This window comes from Trachurus japonicus, chromosome 23 (genome assembly GCF_045865225.1).
Source record: "Trachurus japonicus isolate A0001 chromosome 23, Traja_1.0".
Taxonomy (NCBI): Eukaryota; Metazoa; Chordata; class Actinopteri; order Carangiformes; family Carangidae; genus Trachurus; species Trachurus japonicus.
Genome location: NC_140929.1, coordinates 721691 through 748489, shown reverse-complemented (window position 1 = coordinate 748489; position 26799 = coordinate 721691). Strand labels below are relative to the sequence as shown.

Sequence of the window (26799 nt, the reverse complement as noted above, 5' to 3'; positions counted from 1 at the left end):
GAAGTGCAGATGTGCAACACTTTAATAATTATTATTATGTTATCTCTGTATTAATTATTATTATTATTATTATGTAATGCATCTGGTTGTGGCCTTGTGATTGGTCCACAGTGACGAGCGATGGAGTCGACAGAGAGCAGGTACGCTCACCTGCTGCAGCCAATCAGAGAGCTCACCAAGAACTGGGAGATCGACGTGGCCTCGGAGCTCAACGACTACTTAGAGGAGGTGACACACACACACACACACACACACACACACACACACACACACACACACACACACACCCTGGTTGTATCTGGTTTATCTTGATATATAGACATTTAAAGGAGAATTCCGGGCAAATTCAACTCAGCTGCCCTGTATTTTCCTTACTTCAAGCAAGTCGACATGTTTGTAAAACTAGATCTAATTCAAAGTCTGGCGGAGTCGAGACCCAAGTTGACGCTCGGTGTGTTCAGGTGCAGTGGGAAGCTCCCGTTGGTGTCATAAACACAGGAATATCAACTCTGGACTTGCTTCAAGTTCAAGTGTACATTTTTTCCACAGACAGCGTCAGATGGCGACTCAAACATGCGCCGAGAAGTTTTTTTACTTGAAGCTGTAGCTAGTAACTAATGTTATTTAGTTCATACATTGTCCCTGAAACAAATAGACGTATTAAACTGAATATATTGTTAGAGAGTGCGGTTGCGTTGTGTGTCTAGATGTTTCCGCTGTGCAGTGAGCTCCTTGTGTCTGTGTGTTTGTGTGTTTGTGCAGCTGGACGAGATGTGCATCACGTTCGATGGAGACACCAGACTGAACTTTGCAGAAGCAGCGCTGCTGATCCAGGGCTCGGCCTGCATCTACAGCAAGAAGGTACAAACACTGAGCCACAACACACTCATTCATTCATTTATATATATATATATATACAGCTCTGGAAAAAACTAAGAGACCACTCCCAAAATTAGAAATGAGTTTCTCTGGTTTTACTATTTATAGGTATGTGTTTGAGTAAAATTAAATTACAATTTTTTTCTTTTATTCTATCAACTACCAACAACATTTCTCTCTAACATTTCTCTAGTCTAAATAACAAAAGATCAAGTCTTTTCAGACCTTGAATAATAATAATAATGCAAAGAAAACATGTTCATATTTATTAGAATATTTGAACTCAGGAAGAGTTTATAAACCAGTTTTAGTGGGATAATGTCGATGTTTAATCCCAGCAGTGGTTTTTATTTATAATCTTCCTATAAAACCAGATGTGGTTCAGGTGATGACCTCACCAGTGTCTCATCTCAAGGGTATTTATTAGATATTTTTTCCAGAGATGTATATTTATTTATTTGTGTATTTGTAGTACGATTCAGACAAAACAACTTGTTGTAACTAAACCAGATTCAGCTCTGGAGACAGTTCTCCATCTGTTCTTCCATCACAGATAAAACCACAGTAAAACAAAACAAATATCAAGTATAGTACAAATACAAAATTACATCACACAATGGTTGCATCAGTAGGAGGAAAGAAAAAGGTGGTGAAATAATAAAGTGCAAACTAGGGATGTCACGATTATAGATTTTCTTTACGCGATTATTGTCAGAGAAATAATCACGGTGTACGATTATCACGATTATTATGCATTAATTAATTTCACAACATATGAATGTGTAAAAAAATCAAATACAGTCAAAATATAATTACATTACAAATTTTTACACTAAATATTTTAAGTATCTACTATTCATATGTAACCAATTATTAATCCTCCAGGGTAAGTGTTTTAAATATTCAAATCATTAACTGTCATCTATACCAAATGTTTAAGTTTATTTTAATTGTTTGTTTTTTATCACAAATGTGACGCTAACATTTAAATTTCTACCATGTTACGTTAAAGGTAAATGGACCAATATTTCTTACATTTACCTTTATTTTTGTGCAAATCTGCCTCTGTGTTTCCAAAATAATCTTTTTTTGGAAAGTGACGGTATTTAAGAATCTTTACGATTAATTAATTGTTGCGTTTAATACCGCGATTAATTGTGAAAACAAGTAATTGTGACATCCCTAGTGCAAACTGTTATTTGTCTGTGTGTGTGTGTGTGTGTTCGTTCCAGGTGGAGCTGCTGCACAGTCTGGTTTTCCAAACTCTGGAGAACATCAACGAGAAGAACAAGAAGTAGGAGCAGTCTGGTTCTGGTTAATAGCGATGGGCTTCACGATAAATAATCACCGGGAACAAATCTCATCTATATTTATTGAATATTGGAGCTTGAGCTGCTCCTCAGTTTTATTAGTTTTTTATTTCCAGAGTCTCTCCATGTTTCTCTTTCTGCCACAGTAAAAAGGAAACATTTACAGACCATAGTCTCATAAACTCTTAGATTTATTTTTAAATTGAACGACTATTTGAATATTCAAAAACCATTGCCCATCCCTAATAATCAATAATAATAATAATTAATTAGTATAATGATTAATATGTAATGATGATGATAATGATGTAATTTCATTTCTGACAGACGTAACAAAGCGGCGGCTCAGGTTCAGGACGGAGACGCAGACGCAGCGGAGAGCGACCGCGGCGCCAAGGACGAGGTCAGGACCAGATTCAGATTCAGATTCAGATTTATTTATTTTTTAATTCAGATTCAGATTTATTTATTTTTTAATTCAGATTCAGATTTATTTATTTTATTAAAAATGGGAACAGTAGCTACATATTGATGGACATTGACATGTAAATCTGTTGGGTTGTAGCCAAGTGGCTCATTTCCATCCCCAGTCCCATTGGCAGGTTGATGTTAGGAATGCAATTCTTATTCAGTCCTGGTAGATTTATTTTCAGTTAGTTTATGCAAATTGTGTGAAAATAAAGATTAAACAATAGTTTATAGTAGCAGGTGGTTCCAAGCTGTGGCCAAAAATGGACATTTTGGAAAGTTCGCCTGAATATTTTGTAGTAAAATCTCAATAATTTTGTCCTGCTTCAATTAATCAGAATCAACCACTGCAGAGACAATGTTCACATGTTGTACAATGATTTTATAGAGAGTTTGAGCTTCATTAGCATTATTCTAAAGGGCACTCATCAAAAATATGTTTTTTTTTTAGGCGAATATTAATTTTATTAATTTTTTTTCTGTGTGTCATCTTCATTTACTCTTCACCAGTAACAGATATACTGAAATTTACACATCTCAGCAATTCCTCAATTTTTCCCCTTTACTATGACACCAAAAGTATTCAAATATACCTTGTGGTTGCAGAGAGATACTCATTTTATTATGGATATGCGAGAAAAGGCCTAAAAAAAACCACCTTGACATCTTACACAAAACATAAAGCACAAGTTAACTGACCATAGACGGTTAAAAGAGTGGGTAAGGGGACCAACAGGTTACTGAGAAGTTATAAAGTGCTACAGTGCTAGTTAAAGTGCTACAGTGCTAGTTAAAGAGCTACAGTGCTAGTTAAAGAGCTACAGTGCTAGTTAAAGAGCTACAGTGCTAGTTAAAGAGCTACAGTGCTAGTTAAAGAGCTACAGTGCTAGTTAAAGTGCTACAGTGCTAGTTAAAGAGCTACAGTGCTAGTTAAAGAGCTACAGTGCTAGTTAAAGTGCTATGTGCTAAAGTGACGAGTGCATAAGTGCAAGATTGAATTTAATTTAATTGCACGATGCCCCAATAAAGTGCAGGATCGACTTAAACTGCACTATCCCATAGCACACGACTGCACATGCAGATGTGTGTCCAATATTGCACAAAGTTTGTATACATAAATGTATTATGTACACACCATTGTATGAAATTGAGATACAAATGTTTATGTATACACAATACAGAAAAGGAAAGAAAAAAGAAAAATGTAGTCGCTCAAGTTTCTTCGGTATCAGACAGTGATGATGCAAGTTCAGTTTTCTATCAAGGACTTTTAGGGCCTGTTTGTTTATAGGTTGTTTCAATCGGCTTTAGAGTTGTTTTACAGGCTGTTGCCCAGCTAGTTATACAATACAACATGTGTGGCATAATCATTGCATCAAAATAGAGCTTAGCCCAGTGGTTCTCAGCTGGTGGGTCTAGACCCGTTCTGGATGGGTCGCGGACAGCTGGTCAAAAAAGTAAATAATATTTAATGCACATCTGATGTTGGACATGTCTTTTATTTTGAAAAATAATAAATTTTGAAAGGCACGAGACACGTGAACACATGCAGTTGTAATGCTCCTCCTCACTTTCTGATTATTTGTTCCATTTGCTCTGAATGTAAAGATATCAGTTTCTTATTAATGTGGCCTGATGCAGTGAATCTTGTTTTGTTTTGTGGGTCTTTATTTTGTGCAGTTTGATATTTATTCACTTTAGTGAACATGCTCTGAATGCAGAGATGCATTAGAAGTCAAATATATCGTTTTGTTGGTCTCCATTTTGTGCAGTTTGATATTTTTGTATTCACTTCCGTACATGCAGTTGTCATGGTAACTCCTCAGTTTCATTCATGTGCTCTGAAATGCACTTTGCTCAATAAAGAGCTAAATGAGTTTTTAAAGGCTTAAAAAAAAAAAAATCTTGGTTTGAATTCTATAAAAGTGGGTCGTGACTTAATGACCCAGAGTGAGACTAGTTGAGAAGCCCTGGATTAGCCGATTCTGGGGTCAAGTTATTCCTAATAACCAGGACCACCAGACTGACTCTGACTCTGTGTTTCTGTGTTTCAGTTCTCGTGTCTGGACGTGGACGTGTCCGACCGCTCACAGAGAGAAGAATCCTCCACGGTCAGTCACCTCACCTGTTTACATCCCACTAACAAAACCCTCAAAAGGTTTTTGTCCAACTTTATAATATATTCAAGTCCACTGAGATCACACAGGTACACGACTTCAAACAGGACCCAGAGGATCTACAGCGGGGCTCCGTGCAGCACTGCATGTCCATATGACGGTTGAGAACGGAGCTCACTTTTCTTCGTAACAAAAAGACACACCAAAAAACATCCAGATACCTCCATGCTGCTCGTCTGTAATGTCCCTCTGGTATTGAAGCCCCAACATGAGAAATTGTTCCAAAAAAAATTAAATAAGTCTATATTTCAAGCTTGTTTGTAGCGGAAGCTCCCAGTGTCTCAGTTCACTGCTCTGCCTGTGTCAGTGCACTGACGGGCGGAACAGTTTCTCATGTCGGGGCTTCAATACAAGACGGACATTACATACGAGCAGCATGGAGGTATCTGGATGTTTTTTGGTGTGTCTTTTTGTTACGAAGACAGTTGGTATCCATTAGCAACCGTCATATGGACATGCACTGCTACGCCGAGACCCCCTGTAACTCAGAGAAGCCACGGAGGACTCTGAAACTTCTCCCAGCCCTTAGTCCACAAATTTCAATTTTGGGTGAACTATCCCTTTACTGTGTGTGTAGTTTACTGTGTGTGTAGTTTACTGTGTGTGTGTGTTGCTGCAGACGGTGAGCGTGGCTCCTCTCCCTCCAGAGTCTCTGATGCCTCCTGAAACCTTCGAGAAGCAGAAACTTCCTCTCATCAGGTCAGAATCCGTCGTCCGCCGCGTTCCCACTGCAGGAGGTCCTGGTGAAGGAGGGGGGGGGGGCGTTACAGTGCAGGACCTTCAGACTCTTGAGACGAGACAACGTGCATCAGTTTCCATCATCACACAATTGTTGTGCGGCAGTTCTTTCACTCTAGTAGTTGTTGTTGTTTTTATGGCAGAAACTTTCTGATAATACCGGGTTGTAAAAATGTTGTTTTGATCGTTGCGTAATCGTGTGATCACGTAGTTGTCTGTCCACTAATCACACGTCTGTTATTGCTTTATTCTCTTTTCTTCTGGCCGTCTAGACCGGTGGTTCTCAAACTGTTTTACATCAAGGACCCTAAACTGACACAAATTAGACCACAAGCAAACAGAAATACCGTAGATGACCAAATAGTCGCCCACGCGCAAATACGCGCCTGTGCTCTAACAGCCGCCGGGGTCCGAGCTCATTTGGCAAAATAAACGCCGGTTCAATTAAACGCCCGGGCGATTAAGTGTTTACCAGTCTTGCACACACAAAAAAAAGTTTTTTTTAACACCGACTCTCACCTCTTCTGTCAGTCAGCCCCTCCTCCCGCTCTCTCTCTCGCATGCAGGCGCACACACACACACACAGAGAAACACAGGTGCGATAGCGGGACAGGTCGCGCTGGACTACTACAGTAATAGACAAAGACAAATAGATAAATGCGCTAATGTACAGTGTTGAAATTACCACGATCGACCGCCCCCCCCCCCACTTCTCCCCCCTTCCACATCCCGCTATCGTTCATAACACTGATCTGATTGGCTGCTCTGATCAGCTCCCCTTAACACAGACAAACTGTCTTTGTATTTATTGTCTGATGTCAATAAAGATATAGTTATGTGTCTGGAAAAAAGTAGTTTTGTTCCAGTGGTGCTATGGTGACCTCCTTGTTCTTTGCATGATGGTCTGGTGCTGCTCATTGCAAAAATAAATTGTAGCCTGTTGCAAATACGCGCCTGGTTCTTATAAACGCCGGGGGTCCAAGTGGATTTAACATATTAAACACCCGGGCTACTAAATGGTCATCTACGGTACACCAGTATTTGTTCTGAGACTGAAGAGCGTTACTACCCGGACCAGACTGCCCCCCGAACCACTGGTCTAGACACTCTTTTAAAAAAAATAACGCTGGGTTTTTAAAATGCTTCTCATCTGGGGGCCGATCTGAGTCTCTGCCCCGAAGCAGGGACTCGTAGAAACTTCCTGCAGAGGAGTCACACACCAACGGCCCCGACCCCGTAAAGTTACCCCGAAGTTCCTGCAGTGGAAACAAGTCTAACCCTTTCAAAATAAAGGCCCAGCATCGATCAGTCTACGCAGGAAGTGTTTGATAAACTGTGTGTGTGTGTGTGTGTGTGTGTGTGTGTGTGTGTGTGTGTGTGTGTGTGTGTGTCAGCCTGAAGGGCGAGGTGCTCGGCAGTCTGAAGGACTTCAGGATCAACGTGTTCATCCCCGGAGACGAGGACCTGATCCTCCTCACGCTGGGATCAGGGACCAGATTCCTGCTGGAGCCCACCGACGCTCTGCAGCAGCACGAGGCCCAAGGTCACGGGGAAGGTCAAGGTCACGGTGAAGGTCAAGGTGAAGGTCAAGGTGAGCTGCTGGAGTCTTTATCTCCTTAGGTTTCGTAGGTTTTATAGAATAGAATAGAAACTTTATTTGTCTGAAACCAAAGAGTAACAGAAATCTGTCGATCTATCGTGGGCTCAACACATTTAAAGAGCAACTAAACCCCTCAGTTTTGGATGACGTGCTCTAAGCTGGAAATTCAAAAAATGCCTTGATTATGGGCGGAGCTCCAGGAGCACTCTCCGACCCCCCCTCCCCCCTGCGCCCCATTCACACCCGCGAAATCACCATAGACTGTAAAGAGAACGGCCGTAGCACCGTGACGTCACCCATTGGTTTGGGGGAGTCTGTTTTGTGCCGCTACTACGGGGGTTTGAACGGCGCCATGTTGGATTCTACTGCCATATTTGGAGCGGTGCGGCCGTTAGCCGGCCGAGAACCCGCCCACTGGCCTCGTAGCAGCGGTCTCCAGACCTGTCACTCAACGGTTCTACGCCCTAATTGGCCAGAACTTTAAACCTAATAACAGTAAAACGGTAGAGTTTAAAAAAAATTCACCCCCCTCAGAGTGTGTGCGGGGGTAGAAACTATCGATTGAGACCAAAAAAATGAAATGTACCAGGCTGTAAATATGTTTTTTTAAGCTGTAAAGTGGGTGATTTTAACATGGGGCTCAGTTGGAGTTGCTCCCTTCTGACACCAGCCCCCAGAGGAAGAAGAGGGGATTGCAGTTTTTTGAACGCGGAAGTGACTTCACTTCTCAGACCCACAACAACTGCCCCCTTGGAAATCACACAAAGGAGAAAAAAAAGTAATAAACACACATCGACACTTCTGCTATAGCGCTAACGAGCGACTCTAACAGCACTAGTAGCACAGACGATACTAGGAGAGGACGCCAGAGCCGTGACACAGCATCTACAGCTGATCCGCCGGCTCGTTAAAGCAGAAGTAAGTGATATTTTTGTGTTAATCTAAGTCTTAAATAGTTGTATCTTCCGACAGCAATCACTTCTATAGAGTGTTTGGTCTGAAACACGGGTCTGTCAGTCACTCTGCTCTGCTCTGAGCCCAGGAGAAAACATTCCTTGTATCCTACAACCTTTATCCAATGAGGAGAGAGAACGGCATAAAGGGGCAGTCCTCTCTGTGTGTGCAGCCAAGGGATGCGCCTGAATGTGGTGACGTAGGGACGAGGACTGTTATGGTGCGTTCAAGGAAACTCGTATTTTTCCGACCGTGAAGTGGTACCAGTTCGATCTGGTACGAGTTCACGGGTCAGAAGTTACGAGTGGCCGTTATAGTGACTTTCACAGGTAAAACAGGTCGGAGAAACACGAGTGGGTTGCCTGGAACGCTACAAAGTCGTAAGTTGTGACTTGAAGCTGTAATTTACGGTTTCAAAAGCCTGCCTGGAACGCAGCATTAGCCAAAACCACCGGATCGCTTACTTCTGCTTTAACTCGTTAACGGCTCGTTAGCGCCGGCCGCACTAACGATTCCCATCCAGGCAGCTGTTAGCAGCCGTTAGCCGCAGCAGAGCAGCTAGAGTGCCTAGCAACCGTTAGCGGCAGGCAGCAGCCGGTGCTGATTGGTCGGGGAGCTGGTGGCCGGTGACGAAAGCTGCCTCCAAAACATTCTACAAAATACACCACATTGAAATATTTTGACTAAAATGTCAAAAGTTGGACCAGAATCAACTGACAACTAGAGTTGTCACGATACCAAAATGAGTAACCACGGTACTATACCAGACAGGTTCCGGGTAATATCACGATACTGCAACCTTTTTTTATTATTATTATTTTTATGAACTGCAATGTATTTGTACAAGTTATAAATACTTATTAATTAGGCTACTTATAATGTTGTTTGGTGCATGATAAACATAATACTGGTGAAGTAGGAATTAGAACAAATATTTTTAAATAAGCAATAAAAAACAAATAAATGAAGTTAGAATTTATATGGTTGAAAATAAATAACCATTCAGTCTCTTGCACATTAATTTATGTTTAACAAATATAAATAATCAACTTAGGATAAAAACAAATCCAGTCTTTTAAAAAAATCTATTTGACAATAATGCTTCTTCTCCAACATAATAAACCATAGAGGACAAAATACAATGAACAGGAACTGATTCCCTGTGAAAACTATATTTTTATGCATTTTCTAGGTGCTTTATACTTGGACATCCTTTAACTCTTTATTCCTCAGCCTGTACACGGAGCATATAGCCTGATATTAGCCAATGAGAAAATAAACAGAGCTAAATTAATTAAGTGCCACTGACGACGACGACGCAGCAGACTCGCCGCTCGCGCCCGGTGCTTCAGCCGTGGTCAGTGTGTTGTCTCGTGTTTGTGAAGCCATGTGCGCGTCTGGCGAGACAGAACTTTAGCTCGTTGTTTGTTTTGAAGCGAGTTTCTATCGAAGCGGAGCTGTCTCAGCTGTCTTCATGGAGTCCGTTCTTGCCGGCATGAACCACGAACAGCCAATCAGATAACAGACGGGCGGACCCAGCGTGCAGAAACAGCCTATCATATCCCCGGACATCACCAGTAACAGGCAAACAGCCAATCATTCAGCAGCTGTGTAGTTAGGTTGCAGTGGGTGCATGTGGGTTTTGTTTACAAGGGAGTAGCATTCAGTGAGAAGCCGGGAGGAGAGGAGAGGAGAGGCGGCCGCTATGTAGCGGAAACTGGCACCGTATTCCACGGTAGTACCGTCGTGTAGAATTTCTAGTATAGTAGGAACCGTTACGTTTTGGCACCGCGGGGTACCGTGGCTACCGTGGGTATCGTGCAACTCTACTGACAACACTACTTTATACCCAAATACATTTGTTTTCAGCAGAAAAAAGTGGTTTAGGGGTTTAGTTCCTCTTTAAAGACATTTAAAAACCTAAAAATACACAAGAACACCGGGTGAAAATAATAAAAACAAAGCCCACACGTTGATGTGATGATGTCATCTGGTTGTTTTAGCGGCTCCGCCCCCTGGAGACGAAGACGACGACGCTGCAGAGAACTTCCTGCCGCTGGACGACAACAACATGGACGTGGACCAGCAGCCGGAGGAACACATCGACAGACAGCAGGTCTGAACCGGTCTGAAGTCAAATGTCAGGGACCAAACAGCAAAGACTAGAGAACTCAAGGTGTAAATGTCCAAAAAGATGTTAATTTATTAACAAAGTCAATTCAAAAGAACAACATCAAAAGTATAATAATTAAAATACAAAAATTAGGAAAATAATCACTCTAAATGAGGGCCCTAATAACTTAAACTGAGGTCAACCTAAAGGATAATTTCCGTTTTTTACAACCTGGACCTTATTTCTAGCATAAAATAAGATCATTTCCTCCCCCAGATAACTTTGGTGTCATTTGGAGTCGTTTTGATGAAATGAGCTCCAGCCGAGAGGCGCGTATATCTGTATAATGGAGTCTACAGGGCAGCAGAATGCAGCCTCTAAATAACACATTATCTGCAGAGAAACTCGTTCATTTCACCAAGATTTAGTTCTGATAGGCTAGTGCTATTCCCCTCTGAGTCCGGGGTTAGCTGTTATCAACATCCGGGGTCTGTAGGTTGACCTACTGACCTCTGACCTGGATGATGTCATCTCTGAGCTTGTTGCTAGCGCTAATGCTACGGTTGGTTTCTGCGTGTTTCTGACTTGTCAGAACAAAATGAGCAGCTGGATGAAGTTCAGCTTCCACAGGCTTCCTCTCCTCAACCTGGACTCACTAAAGCTCCGGCTAGTTGAGATAAACTCAGAGGGGAATAGCACTAGCCTATCAGAACTAAATATTGGTGAAATGAAGGAGTTTCTCTGCAGATAATGTGTTATTTAGAGGCTGCATTGCCCCGAGTACTCGCATCATACGGATATACGCGCCGCTCCACTGGGGCTAATTTCGTCAAAACGACTCCAAATTACACCAAAGTTATCTGGGGGAGGAAATGATCGTATTTTATGCTAGAAATAAGGTCCAGGTTGTAAAAAACGGAAATTATCCTTTAAAACTCTAAATCTTCTCAACTTAACCGGTCTGAACCGGTCTGAGCCGGTAGAGGAAGTCTGTCTTCAGTGTGTTTCCATGTTGTGTTAACGCTGTGTGTGTGTGTGTTTGTCTCAGGCTGCAGGCGAAGGCCGGATGATCCGAGAGAGACGACAGGTGGAGAAGCAGAGGAGGGAGGACGAGGCTCGGCCCATCGTACGTCTTCACACCACATTCACCATTTATTCTCTTTAGAAATAACTTTATTTAAAGGGATAGTTCAACATTTTGGCAAACTGGCCCATTGCCATAATCCCTATAGTCATAGCAGTAGGTTTGTTACCTGTAATTGTCGGTTGCAAGCTGTTTTTAGAACGGCGGAGCAGAGCCGTGAGCTGCTCAGAGCTACGCTACGGAGGCTCATTATGGGATTTCTTGGTTTCCCTCATCAAATACACAATCCAACAACTCCACAACGCTCTGGTGGACAAGTTGTGAGCTGCACATTCACCACGCTATGAGATAATAACACAACGTTACCACACAGAGTTGTTTTAGAGGGAAATACAGAGACTGTTGATGAAAAACTGTCCCTGAAGGCAACACGCATCAGCGGTTTTGCATGTATTTCCCTCTAAAACAACTCTAAACTAGGGCTGACCAAGACGCGCAAGACAGACTCATGTTTTCATTCATCAAGAATTAAAGTCAGAGGTTGGAAGACGATCACATACCGTCGTAGTTCCCACCATAAACGGAGATTAAAAAGGCTGCAGTAGTGTGTGTCAGTAGCTAAATGTTTTGTCTTTTGTCATCAAAAGTCATTTGTCAGTGTTGATTTAGTTGTTGTTTACAAGAAAACAACTGTACAGATGTTGAGGCGTCACTAAAGCAAAATATAAAGGAGCCAATTGTACTGGTTCACCTGAGAATGACGGCCGACACAAAAACCTCTTTTTCTCAAGATTTTGGTGCCAAAATGGCATTTTGGGCTAAACTAACCTATATTCAACCGCCAATTTCACAAGACTGAAACAAGATAGAAACAAACAGGTTTTTTTGCTGGAAACTAGAGACCCTCATCTTTCCTTTGATGGGTTGAATGTGTATGTAGTAACAGTACATAATATATGGTGGGTCTACGGAAATCAGTCAAAAAGCTGGAAAATGCCTGGCAAGCTGGAGGAAGCTGCTGTGAGAATGGCTGGCAGTCAAAGAGTTAAAGGCTGTGACTGGTCTCTGTGTCCCAGGTGGACGTGTGGAAGCTGCACGACGCCTACTCCGTCCTCGAGGAGGACAAACCCTTAAAACCAGGTGAGCGTCGGGTGGATGGAGAGAGGAGGCGCCTGGACTCAGTGTTGATGTTGATGTTGATGTTGTTGTTGTTGTTGTGTGTGTGTGTTCAGGGAAATGTCACAAGCTTCCTGACGGGCTGGAGGACGCAGGGAGGAGGAAGAGGAAACGACCGGCGGCTCTGCAGGAGTTCAGGAGCTGGTTCACTGGGGCCTGTGAGGACACACACACACACACACACACACACACACACACACACACACACACACACACACACACACACACACACACACACACACATATACACACACACACACACACATATACACACACACACACACACACACACACACACACAGAGAGAGAAGCGCGACAGCAGTAAAAGCTAAACTAAACTAAACGGGGGGGGGGGGGGGGGGGGGGGGGGGGGGGGTGGGGTGGGGGGGGGGGTCGAAAATATCATATCATATCAATATCAATAAATATTCGAATATATTTGAATATTAATATTAATAAACAAACAAAGTTTGAATATGATTTTTTGGGCAAATGTCAAAGCCCTAACACACACACACACACAAACACACACACACACAGACACACACTGATGATGATGATGATGATGATGATGTGTTGTTGTTGTGTTGTAGATGACCCTCCTGTGCACAAGCTGAAGAACGGACCCAAGTTCGCAGGTTTGTTCCACATGTTTGAACTTGAACTGAAATTTCCTGAACAATAGCAGGATGCATTTTAAATCCATCTTTCAGGCTGCTACATGCTCATTTATTAATGAATTCAACAATACAACCATATTAAAACCAAAATTTTAATTTCTCAACTCATGATCTCCTCCCCCTCATGTGGACTAAGGGCTGGGAGAAGTTTCAGAGTCCTCCGTGGCTTCTCTGAGTTACAGGGGGTCTCGGCGTAGCAGTGCATGTCCATATAACGGTTGCAAATGGATACCAACTGTCTTCGTAACAAAAAGACACACCAAAAAACATCCAGATACCTCCATGCTGCTCCTATGTAATGTCCCTCTTGTATTGAAGCCCTGACATGAGAAATTGTTCCGACAAAAATTAAATAAGTCTATTCTGAACTGAACCGTTCTGACCAGTTTGATCCTTTAGTTTGACTGTAATTCTCTCTATCATCTATACAGTATTTACTATAGATTATATCAATCTACTCATTTATTGCTGGTTTATCTTTTGACGTCCCACTCAAAGGTTTTTGTCCAACTTTATATATTCAAGTCCATTGAGATCAGATCCTGATGAGTCAAATTCAATTCAGTCGAAACGCGTTGATCCCTGTAAAATAAAGGATTTTTAACTACACCTCAGAGTGCCTCGGCTCGGACCCATCGGTTTTAGACCGCCTTTTACTCTTTACCACTATTTGCACCAGGACGATCTGCGTGCTGTTTCATCTTCAGTTTTTCCTCAATCCTGTGTCCTTGAAGAGCACCTGAGCGGTTCATCCACCCTCACCCAGGGCAGCACTCACATTTCCTCTATTGTTTAAATAAGTCTATATTTTAAGCTTGTTTGTAGCGCAGTGTGAAATGAAATGAACCGGCAGCTTCCTGTGTTCACAGACCTGAACTACATCTATCTGAGCACGATGAAGAACCGGCTGAAGACGAAGAAGAGGATCTACAGGAAGCAGGTGAGTGTGTGTGTGTGTCTGTCTGTCTGTGGCTGTGTTCGAAATCACCCACTCACTCACTCACTCCCTCTCCACTACATCATGTACACGATGTAGCGAACGACGGGAGGAGAATTCAGATGCTACACGGTCATTTTCTGGACGTGGTTGAGTCAGCAGATGCGCCAGGTGTTAGCGTGTTAGCGTGTTAGCCTACTGCTGTGACGGAAGCAGACGCGCCGAGAATCATGTAAACAAACCATGGATGTATGAAACAAACCGGACACATAAAAAATAAAATAATAAAAACCGGACACTTGCGGGAACATTTTAGGATGTGATTCTGTGTGGTTGTGTTACTCTACAATAAACTGTTGAAATATCAGAAGCTTGGTTTGATAAACTACTGTTGTGTGTCTCGACCGTGAGCTGTGGCTATTAGCTTAGCTCGTTAGCTGTGGCTATTAGCTTAGCTCGTTAGCTGTGGCTATTAGCTTAGCTCGTTAGCTGTGGCTATTAGCTTAGCTTGTTAGCTCGTATTTCCTCCATATTCTACTACAGTTTCTTAATCAGATTGATTTAATGCTGCCTGTTAATGTTGGGATGCTGCTGCCCAACTCCTGCTGCTCAGGCAGACGGAGCGAAGGCAAATACGTCTGAGGAGTTTACTGCTAAATAACCTAAATAAATCGTAGCTAACATGCTAATTAGCTTCCTCTTCTTCTCTGGCAAAACACGACCGCATTGCATTGTGGGATACGGGAGTAGAAAGTAGTGTACATCGCTTGTTCACTCAATTTTGTGGTGCATTGTGGGTGTTTTGTCGTCCACTACATAGTGGATTAAATTAATCGCAAAGAATTCGAACAACACTACAAAATGGCGAACACACTATATAGTGCACTACATCCGTGATAGGGGAGATTTACAACACAGCCTGTGTCTGTGTCAGATCCAGACCATAATAGTCATCATCAATTACCGTAGTAACTATTTATTGTATGTTGATGATGATGCTGATGCTGTCACCAGGGCGTGCTGGTCTCTGACGAGGAGCTGAGGACGACGTTCCTGCAGCCGGAGCAGCAGGGGGAGGAGCCTGTGGAGGGATTCAGACACCCGGGGCTTCTGGGTAAAATAATAAAACATCTCAGTTTTTCAACAAACTTTATTATTATCATATTTGAAACATTATACAAACATGACATCATACTGACATGAAACAACACTGAAGTACAGTAATACATATAGCAGAGCTTGACAAAAATAATGAGTCCGGATGCATAAGAATGATTATGAACAATAAAGAGTCAGATATAAATATATGCAAAAATTGGAAACAAAACAAAAAAACAGTAGAGATTTTATCTAGTAATATGGACCATAATCTTTTCCATAAGTCTGGATGCCTTCAAAGCTTTCTTGTTTTTACAAATGTTACAGACAGAGTCATAAAAAGATTTAAGTTCCACCTAAGATAAAGTTTCATTTGGCGTAGCCTGGAGAAATCTGTGTCTTTGTGTATGTGGAATTTACCCAACAGACACAGCAGTTTTATTACGTTATTAACTTAAGAATAAGACCATAATTTTAGTAATAGTGATGAAAACTTTATGAGATTCCCAAATCAATAAAGACATTTGAGTCCAAAAATCAGTAGCATAGGGACATCCATAAAACAAATGAGAGAAAGACTCAACCTCTTTTTTGCAGAAGGAACATGAAGGGGAGCGAACATTAGATCTAAATCTATTAATGAATTCATTACAGGGATAATATCTATGTAAGACTTTAAAGGACAATTCCAGGCGAATTCAACTCGGGGCTGTATGTTCGTAACATTTTAGGTCTAAAAGAAGGAATCTGAAGATTTTCAGTTTAATGTCTCCTGTTTTGCGGTAGTTATGGTCTGTCCCCGCATCGCCACGGCAGCAATGAATGGGAGTGGATGTAAGTTCTGCTGTTTAGGCTGTTTCCATCCCTCAAAGCCACAGACAGCGTCAGATGGAGACTCAAACATGCACCCAGAAGTTTATTTACTTCAACAAGCCGACATGTTTGTAAAACTAGATCTAATTCAAAGTCTGGCGGAGTCGAGACCCAAGTTGACGCTCGGTGTGTTCAGGTGCAGTAGGAAAAGCTACCGTTTGTGTCATAAACACAGGAATATCAACTCTTTACTTGCTTCAAGTGTACATTTTTTTCCACAGACAGCGTCAGGTGGCGACTCAAACATGCGCCGAGAAGTTTTATTTACTTGCAGCAAGTCCAGAGTTGATATTCCTGTGTTTATGACACAAACGGTAGCTTTTCCCACTGCACCTGAACACATCGAGCGCCAACTTGGGTCTCGACTCCGCCAGACTTTGAATTAGATCTAGTTTTACAAACATGTCGGCTTGTTGAAGTAAATAAACTTCTGGGTGCATGTTTGAGTCTCCATCTGACGCTGTCTGTGGCTTAGAGGGATGGAAACAGCCTAAGCAGCACAACTTCAATCCGCTCCCATTCATTGCTGCCGTGGCGACGCGGGGACAGACACAACTACCGCAAAACAGGAGACATTAAACTGAAAATCTTCAGATTCCTTCTTTTAGACCTAAAATGTTAGGAAAATACACCCCCGAGTTGAATTCGCCTGGAATTGTCCTTTAATATGTATTTCTTTAACTTTATTGGGGACAAAAGGAGCCTCAGACTCTTAGTGTTTGTGAACTGGAACTTCTTGACGTTGAGTAAAGTTTAAATTTTGTCTTTTAAAGGCGGAGACGACGACTCGGACAACGACCACGAAGCGTTTCCTGACGACATCCCAGCAGAGTTCGGTGGTGGAGACGTCATACAAGCAGGTGGGATGGATGGATAGATAGATGTGTGTGTGTGTGTTTAGAAACATGTTAACGAGCGCCAGGTGGATTGTTTATGAAGTTAACGAGCTCTGGCCTGAGAATCAGACGTTACCACAGCAACTTGAGGTGGTTGCCAACGACGATAGAGGCCCCCCCCAGGCTGAGACAGACAGAAACGTGGAGAAAAAGAGCGATTTTCTGCCTCTGCACCGGCCTCACATTTAGGCTTAGGGTGAGAAAACGGTAACTCCTATCAGAACAAAACACAGATCAACGTTGCTCTAAGGACTTCCTGAACGATTTGGTGTGATTTGGTGTTTCTACAGTAAAAATTTTGCAGAAACGTGCAAGTTTAAAACATCGGTTCGCTCTGCTTCTGTCAGAAAATCTTTGTATTGGAGTCAATGAGGAGCAGAGACAGACGTGGCCGCACTTAAGAGGCTGATAATTAAAATTCTGTAAGTCTCTCTGATATTTCGAGCACATGGTGAGAAACAGAACAAGTTTGTCTACAACTTAGGAAAAAATTATGTGTGTAGAGTGTAAATTGTGGCCGGGCCGAGTGTGGAAAGAGGAAAAATCTGGAATTTTTCTGGGCTCTCTCTCACTCTAACCGATGATGTCACGCACTCTGACACGAACATTCCGTCCAATACACACCCATTATAATCTCATAATTTCTCCAAAAGTGATCATGGTCATTGATCAGGGATTGATCAAAAACTATATGACCTATCAAAACGTGGATTAATACACCAATACACAAGACTTGTGTCTACTGTCTAAAGTTTAAATGGAGTCTCTAGGTGAAAGTATGCCTGAGCAGTAGACAGTATGAACAGTCCAATGATTTGTTCGTTTTCTGACCTCCTCCCATTCATTCTCTATGGAGTTCTGTTCTGTTGATCTGTTGTAACTCACCTGAGGCTGCGACAGGTGAGTTCACGGATCAAAGCTACACAGGTGAGATGATGAATAATGACGTTTGTGTGTCTGTGTGTGTGTGTGTCTGTGTGTGTTTGTGCAGATGACCAGAGAGACGAGCTGAACTACGAGGACCTCGTGAAGCTGCGAGTGGTTCGTCCTCAACACACACAAACACACTTCACCTGTGCTGTGCTCTTATTGTGAAAGGTGGTGGCTCTTATTGTGAAAGGTGGTGTGACTTCCTGTGTGTGTGTGTGTGTGTGTGTGTGTGCAGGAGCAGCTGGTGGTGAACAGCCAGGGCTACACTCAGGAGACGGCGCTGTCCCGACGGGTCAAAGAGTGGGAGGAGATGATCCGTCCTGAGCTCGACATGCAGGTGACGTTAGTCGTAAATTTACGAGAATAAAATCGTAAATTTCTGAGAATAAAATCGTAAATTTCCTACGAGGAAAAAAGTCATAACATTACGAGAATAAAGTCGTAAATTTACGAGAATAAAGTCGTAAATTTCCTACAAGGAAAAAAGTCATAACATTACGAGAATAAAGTCGTAAATTTACAAGAATAAAGTCGTACATTTACGAGAATAAAGTCGTAAATTTCCTACGAGGAAAAAAGTCATAACATTACGAGAATAGTCGTAAATTTACGAGAATAAAGTCGTACATTTCCTACGAGGAAAAAAGTCATAACATTACGAGAATAAAGTCGTAAATTTCCTGCGAGGAAAAAAGTCATAACATTACGAGAATAAAGTCGTAAATTTACGAGAATAAAGTCGTACATTTCCTACGAGGAAAAAAGTCATAACATTACGAGAATAAAGTCGTAAATTTACGAGAATAAAGTTGTAAATTTACGAGAATAAAGTTGTACATTTCCTACGAGGAAAAAAGTAATAACATTACAAGTATAAAGTTGTAAATTTACGAGAATAAAGTTGTAAATTTACTTGAATAAAGTCGTAAATTTGCAAGAATAAAATCGTAAATTTACGACTTTATTCTCGAAGTTTGTGAATTTTTTATTTGTCAATGTGGCCCTAATACTCCGTCGTATGAATCAGTATTCACACTAATGAATGCTGAATCAGCATTCACTCTAATGAATGCTGAATCAGCATTCACACTAATGAATGCTGAATCAGCATTCCCTCTTATCAAGGGTTTTGGTTTCTAGGGATTCGGACGTATTAAACCCGACTGGGTGATGAAAAACTGAATCCAACATTTTCAATAATATATATATGAAGAGCTCTTTTCCAAAACGCGATAAACGCCAAATTTTAAAAAAATGAGTTTGTCACGCCATTTTGCTGTGTACTGAGCCTATTCACTGCTCCATCAACGTATCACGTCAAATCGCTACATTTCCCTGTTTAAAAGGCACCGCAAGATGCAGTTTCCCTCCAAACCGCGATAAGCGCCAAGTCTATTTTTAGCCAAAACGCGACATCTCCTCCCTCTCCTCAGAATTCTATGAGCAGCTCCATGCAGTCCAACATGGCGGTGCTCTGAACGGTCTGTTTTCAGTCATTCACTCAGTAGTTTCTGGGTTCTGTGTTAATTACTGTATCTGTTTATGTGGTGGACACTGTGCCGTTAAGTATACCCCCACAGCCCCCGCATACCGTAGCCCCCCCCCCCCGCCTGTAACGCCGGGTGTCCTCCGAATCAACGATCGTTTTTTTTTGTTTTTTTTTTAACAGCAAAGACGTAGTTTTGTTTACAGCAACATGTGCTCACGTCATGATAGCGTCTGTATTTTGACTATTAAAACTTCCATAGTCCATAGTTCTCTTTGTTTAACATGTAAAGAGACAGACATCATTACCGCCCCCCTCCCTCCCCCCGACGTGCGCGCGCACACACACACACACACACACAGAGAGAGAGAGAGACACGCAGCACCTTAGTGATGTTCTCATGTCATGTTGGTTGGTTTTTCAAGACAGAAACCATCAATTTTTGTTTTTCTAAATGTGGATTTATAGCGTTTTGAGAAAAAATAAAATAAACTTTGAGTTTTTAATCAACAATATTGTTGTTTGATTTAATAATCATTGTTCAACATGTTCAGACTGAGCCAACAATCATTTTAACAGGATAAATTGAATATTAACAAAATGGGTGGGTCTAGGTAAAAAATGTCATTTTCTGGAAAACTATTAAAATGGATTTATAGCGTTTTGGAAAAGAACTCTTCATATATATATTTTTTAAATCTATTTTTGGTTTAGGGAGACTTTAATAAAGTGACCAGGGTTTGAAATTAACTTTTTGACCTACTAGCCAAGTGGCTAGTAGGTCAAAAAAGTTACTCGCCAGACAGATTTTTTACTAGCCAAAACCAACAAGTTGCTTCACTATTGTATTTCAACGTCACTAGTTATATAGCAGTCATAGTAGTACCATATAACAGTCATCCTGTTCTTCTCAATCAGTTGTGCTCTGTAGACGATGACCTTTCAACTTTTCTGGAATAACAGTAGTTTATGTGTGGCGGCCTGCCACAGGCTCTCACAGAAAAAAAGAAAAAAAAAAATATATATATATATATTTTTTTTTTTTTTTTTTTTTTGATGACTTTCTTTAATGGAAGCAATTTCACAGGTAGCAACATGACAGTACAACGTGACAGAGAAGACTTCCATTCTTCCGTTTTTTCCCCAGTTTTTTATCCCTCCCACAATCCCACCCCACTCAAAGAAGAACAGTATAATAATCATTTTTAAACAGCGCTTCACCAACTCTCATCTCTGCCAGTCAGTCCACCTGCCGTCTCTCTCTCTCGCACGCACGCACGCACGCACGCACGCACGCACGCACACACACACACGCGCGCGCGCGCACGCACATACACACACAGACACGGGCACATGGACAGTTGGCACTTTGCCGCTCGTAAATACGCTATATCGCGCTGATTGTACAGTGTTCAAATACCACCCCGTCCGTCCGTCCGTCCGTTGGATAGTCCGACCACCGACTCCGGCGTGCTAACAGCTAACAGCTACCAGCTAACAGCTGTGCTACAGCAGCTGACTGAGCCTCTGGAGCCGCGGCTCGGCTCACGTTAACTGGGCTCGGTGCGTTGCTCTCGGTCAGCTGTGAAGCAGCGGTCTGATGAGCATGATGTCCGTCACGTGTCCCGTTATACGCGACTACGTTGTGACGTTGTCAGGTGACTATAAGCTTATAATACACTGGGGGAAACCCTGGAAACAGATTGGGAGTCTCTTTTTTTCTAGCTCGCCAAGTGGCGAGACAGTTAAAAATCTGTCTCGCCACAGAGAAATCTGGGTCGCAAATGGCGAGTGGCGACTGCTAATTTCAAGCCCTGAAAGTGACGCATTAACAGAATTAAAAATTGTTTTGTTTTGTTTTCCAGGAGGAGCGCCCGGTGTTCGACATCCACGACTACGGCGACCGGATCGTCGGAGCGCTGCGCGGCGTCGGGCAGCGTCGCTCCTTCTCCTCCATCGTTCACGGGCTGGACAACTTTGAAGCCTGCAAGTATCTGCTGGCCTCGCTGCAGCTGGTAAATCCCACGCTCCCTGAACTACACACACACACACAGGCTGACCGTTCAGTTTAGTCTCGCTAATTTGCATATATATCAGAACAGAAACCTGAACAATGGGTAAAGCTGCTTTGTTTTATCTTGTTGACATATTAGAATCTTTAGTTTTTCCAGAGGAGGATTGTGGATTTCTCTTTTTATCACTCTGTAAAAGAGAAAATACTGTCACCAGCCCTTTAAAACATCTAATGTCTCCATGTTTTTAGTAATAAAATGTTGTATAAATGAGGCTGTGAATGATATATCAACAATCCCCTCTGTAAAAACCTTCAGAATATAGAAAGGGATCAAAGTGGAAGGTTTGGTGTCTGGAAGCTGCTGAAGTGGAGATTTCTAGAGAGGAGTCTGAGTCTGAAAAACTCTTTCTGAGGAAACGGCCTTTAAAGACTTGGACTGTAAAACTACAGAGAATGGGCCTCATTCACCAATATCTTCTTAAGAATCTTCTTAGATTCTTTCTTAAGTTGTTCTTAAGAAGTTCCTTAAGAAAACCCTACGTCAGATTCATCAACGCGTTCGTAAGCCTCAGAATTGTTGGCAGCTGTGTTCCTACTTGATGAATGCCATCTCCTCATAAGTTGAGGGCGTGTGCCAGGTGAGTCTAATTAACATAGGATTAGCATAGGTAACCGCCCCATCAATGCCCGTAAAAGGGCATGAGACTGCAGGGCCGTGTGCACACAGCACCCACAGGCACTGAGCAGAGAAGGTGAAGTGAGAAAGAAAGTTGAAATGCTCAAATGAAAATCTGGGAGGGAGCACCAGACTCCAAACGTAAAAAGAACTTAAGTAGTGAAGTGGCGCTACTGCGGCAGGAATGAAACAAAGAAACAAACAAAAGACTTAGCCTATATTTAGTTTATATTTTTATATTTATATTTAGTAGCGTCAGCCGTGGATGCAGCTCTTCGGTTGTTATCAGAGAGACCACACTCTCACGTGTGCCATCATAAATATCATCATATTATCACATATGAAAAAAAATACAGTTGTGTGTAGTGTGAACACTTACAGTAAGTGCACTGTTACAGCCCGCAATTAGGAAAAAAAAAATCATATCAGCAGCTGTATCCCCCCCCCCCCAAAGAAAAGGGGGGAAAAAAATGATATGAATTAAGTGTCTATAATGTTTTTTAAGAGACTGAAATGATTTGTCAATTATTATTATTAATATATATGATTATTAAAAACATCATAAAAGATAAGAAAATAATTCTTATTCAAATCATATAATATCATACAACTGCAGAACAAAAGAAAACTCTATAATCGGTTATTTTTGCAGAAGTCTCAGCACTTAAAAGTGCGTAAGTATACTCCTGACTGTTCGTAGATTTTGTTCTTAGTTAAGAACAAATTCTGGATAAGAAAACATTCATGAATGCCACAATCTTCGTAAAAACTTCGTAAGTAGGACTTAAGAACAAATTTGTTCTTAAGAACGGTTCGTGAATGAGGCCCATTGTTATTGTCAATCCTACTTTTATGATTTGTTGCTATGATACAAAGGAAATGACATCATTGTTCAGGAGAGAGAGAACTTTACAACGACACCTGACATGATATGGCTCAGACTAACTCCTGGAGAGTTTAGGAGAAATTTACTGACGAAATGAAGTAAAATAAAAACCTTAAAGGGACAACGAGGAGTTTTGTTAAAGCGAAGTGTTTCCTCACTACTTTTATGAGCCTCCGCACCGTGAAATTCTTTGACCGGGTCAAGACAGACTCATGTTTTCATTCATCAAGAATTAAAGTCAGAGGTTGGAAGACGATCACATACCGTCGTAGTTCCCACCATAAACGGAGATTCGGCGGCGTTATTCTCATGACTCGCCACGAAACCGAAAGTAAAGAAACGCTGGTCGGCTCGCCCAGCATTTCCACCACCACTAATAATAACAAAATAACCATAGAGACAAAACCATAGATTTATCTAAAATGGAGCCATTAAAGGGACAACGAGGAGTTTCTATTTGGTTATAAAAAAGTCTCACGTTAATGTGGATGAATCTACGCTACCCACACTTGTTAATGGCTCCATTTTAGATAAATCTATCGAACTGCCACAAGGCTAAAAGTAATTCGGGGGGTTTTCCATCTAAGCCCTTTTGGCATTGAGGCCAAGGCATTTTCAACCTCTTTTAAAGTAATCAGGGCTTCTAATAGAGAGAAATGTGAATCGGAGAGAGTAGGAAAATTTAAAGAGTCCAAAAAAGACTCAATTTCTTGATGATCGTCTGGAGCTTCTGATGTATATAATTTACAGAAACGTGTAAAAACATGATTAATATCAGAGGGAAGTGTGCACAATTCACTAGCGTCATTTTTAATACAATTAATAGGGGCTGCGTTTCTTTACTTTCGGTTTCGTGGCGAGTCATGAGAATAACGCCGCCGTATGAATCTCCGTTTATGGTGGGAACTACGACGGTATGTGATCGTCTTCCAACCTCTGACTTTAATTCTTGATGAATGAAAACATGAGTCTGTCTTGCGCCGGTCAAAGAATTTCACGGTGCGGAGGCTCATAAATGTAGTGTGGAAACACTTCGCTTTAACAAAACTCCTCGTTGTCCCTTTAACAAGTGGTAACGTAGATTCATCCACATTAACGTGAGACTTTTTTATAACCAAATAGAAACTCCTCGTTGTCCCTTTAAAGGGATAGTTCAACATTTTGGCAAATTGGCCCATTGCCATAATCGCTATAGTCATAGCAGTAGGTTCGTTACCTTTAATTGTCGGTGCAAGCTGTTTTTAGAACGGAGGAGCGGAGCCGTGAGCTGCTCAGAGCTACGCTATGGAGGCTAAAGGAATTTCTTGGTTTCCCTCATCAAACTCATCAAATACAAAATCCCAAAACTCCAAAACGCTTTTGTGGACAAGTTGTGACCTGCACATTCACCACGCTATGAGATAATAATGGAACATTACGAAACGGAGCCGTTTTCGAGGTAAATACAGGGTAAATACAGAGTCTGCTTGCTGAAAAACTGTCCCTGAACGCAACGCGCATCAGCGGTTTTGCATGAATTTACCTCTAAAACAGCTCAGTTTCGTAACGTTGTGTTATTATCTCATAGTGTGGTGAATGTGCAGCTCACAACTTGTCCACGACAGCCTTTTGGAGTTGTTGGGTTGTGTATTTGATGAGTTTGATGAGGAAAACCAAGAAATTCCCTTAGCCTCCGTAGCGTAGCTCTGAGCAGCCTGCCGCTCCGCTCCTCCGTTCTAAAAATAGCTTACACCAACAATTAAAGGTAACGAACCTACTGCTATGACTATAGCGATTATGGCAATGGGCCAATTTGACAAAATGTTGAACTGTCCCTTTAAAGTGGATTTTCTATCATTTCTTTCCACTTTTCTGAAAGAAGACGTGTTAAAGAAGAAAAACAGCCCAAAATCTCAAAATTGATCAGTGCATGAAGAAACTAGACCAGGAAGACGGAGAGTTTTAGTGGTTTTGAAGCTTTTTTTTTATGCCGTGACATGTGACCATGTGTGTGTGTGTTTTTGTGTTTTTGTGTGTGTGTGTGTGTGTGTTGCGTTGCCAGGCCAACGACTACACGGTGGAGATCGACAGCGTGGAGGCTCTGGAGCGGAGCGTGGACTCGATGGGTCTGACGCTGCTCAGCACCGACAGGGCCACCGACCGCTTCAAGACCATGACGAGTGTCCCTGAACGCCTCACGCTGAGCTGAGGTCCCTGAACGCCTCACGCTGCCTCACTCTGACCTTTTCCTCTCTTTACCCAGGGGGCAAAAAAAGGTTTGACAGCAGAAATGATCTGTAGGAACTTGAAGGATTAAAACCTGGGTGGACAACCCGGTCAACTAGCTGCTGGAAAGCTACAGGGGACAAAACCCCTTTCTGGGGTCATTCTGCTGGTGAAATGATGTAAATGCAAATATTTAGGTACTACAATGGCATAAATAGTCATACAACTATAACATTTGGCAGAGAGTATCTTGACACATAGGGGGAGGCAGGAAAAAAAGATTCTGGGGTTTGTTGCAACTCGATTTTAAGATATCACCCTCAACATCCCAAAAAAGACAAAAAAAAGTACTGTTCGCCTGACAAATTCTCATGAAAATTATTATTTTTCAGCACTTTATGGAGAATATCTATGCCTAACATGTATATAGAAAACTTCCTTAATTCATAAGCTTCCATTTGAGTCCCAGATAGCCTTTCTATCTCCAAAGCCCCACTTGCTGTGGCCAACGGTCTTCTCTATCTATCTGTTAACATGGAGTTTTTCACAACAGGTGTTGCATTGTTTGGAGACGGCCTGTAGCTTTCCAGTAGCTAGTAGAAAGGCTATCTGGGACTCAAATGGAAGCTGATGAATTAAGGAAGTTTTCTATATACATGTTAGGCATAGATATTCTCCATAAAGTGCTGAAAAATAATCATTTTCATGAGAATTTGTCAGGCGAACAGTACTTTTTTTTTTGTCTTTTTTGGGATGTTGAAGGTGATATCTTAAAATCGAGTTGCAACAAACCCCAGAATCTTTTTTTCCTGCCTCCCCCTATGTGTCAAGATACTCTCTGCCAAATGTTATAGTTGTATGACTATTTATGCCATTGTAGTACCTAAATATTTGCATTTACATCATTTCACCAGCAGAATGACCCCAGAAAGGGGTTTTGTCCCCTGTAGCTTTCCAGCAGCTAGTTGACCGGGTTGTCCACCCAGGTTTTAATCCTTCAAGTTCTGCTGTCAAACCTTTTACAACGCTCCCTGTCTGATTTCCAAAAAACTGGGATTTTGCCCCCTGGGTACTTCTCCTCCTCCTCAGATCATGAACTCTGTAAATTTATACTCTGTCTCCTTGTCTATGAAATATGAATATTTGTAATAAAAAAAAAAAAGAGTATGTTGAAAACATTCAAACATCAAACTTAATGGTTCAATTTTTATAAATGTATTCAAGTAAGAGTAATAATTAAGTACCAAAGAAATCGAATACTCAAGTAAAATACACATCCTCTGGATATGTACTTAAAGGGATAGTTCAACATTTAGTCAGACTGGCCCATCACCATAATCCCTATAGTCATAGCAGTAGGTTCGTTACCTTTAATTGTCGGTGCAAGCTGTTTTTAGAACGGCGGAGCAGAGCCGTGAGCTGCTCAGAGCTACGCTACGGAGGCTCATTATGGGATTTCTTGGTTTCCCTCATCATCAAACTCATCAAATACACAATCCAACAACTCCACAACGCTCTGGTGGACAAGTTGTGAGCTGCACATTCACCACGCTATGAGATAATAACACAACGTTACCACACAGAGTTGTTTTAGAGGGAAATTCATGCAAAACCACTGA

The 26799-nt window shown here is 41.8% G+C and overlaps 1 protein-coding gene across 1 annotated transcript; it reads left to right on the top strand.

Annotated features, from left to right (window-relative positions):
* Positions 1-103: 103 nt before the first annotated feature.
* On the top strand, positions 104-25163 carry ncaph2 (non-SMC condensin II complex, subunit H2). Its single transcript, XM_085769917.1, has 19 exons — positions 104-228; positions 763-861; positions 2112-2173; positions 2517-2592; positions 4712-4768; positions 5454-5533; positions 6967-7133; positions 10130-10242; positions 11288-11365; positions 12400-12463; positions 12556-12657; positions 13093-13137; positions 14049-14119; positions 15131-15230; positions 16861-16947; positions 17975-18024; positions 18149-18250; positions 21265-21414; positions 25017-25163. Exons 1-19 carry the CDS (start codon positions 121-123, stop codon positions 25161-25163), a joined length of 1758 nt encoding a protein of 585 aa, XP_085626043.1. The 5' UTR covers positions 104-120.
* The last annotated feature ends 1636 nt before the right edge of the window (positions 25164-26799 follow it).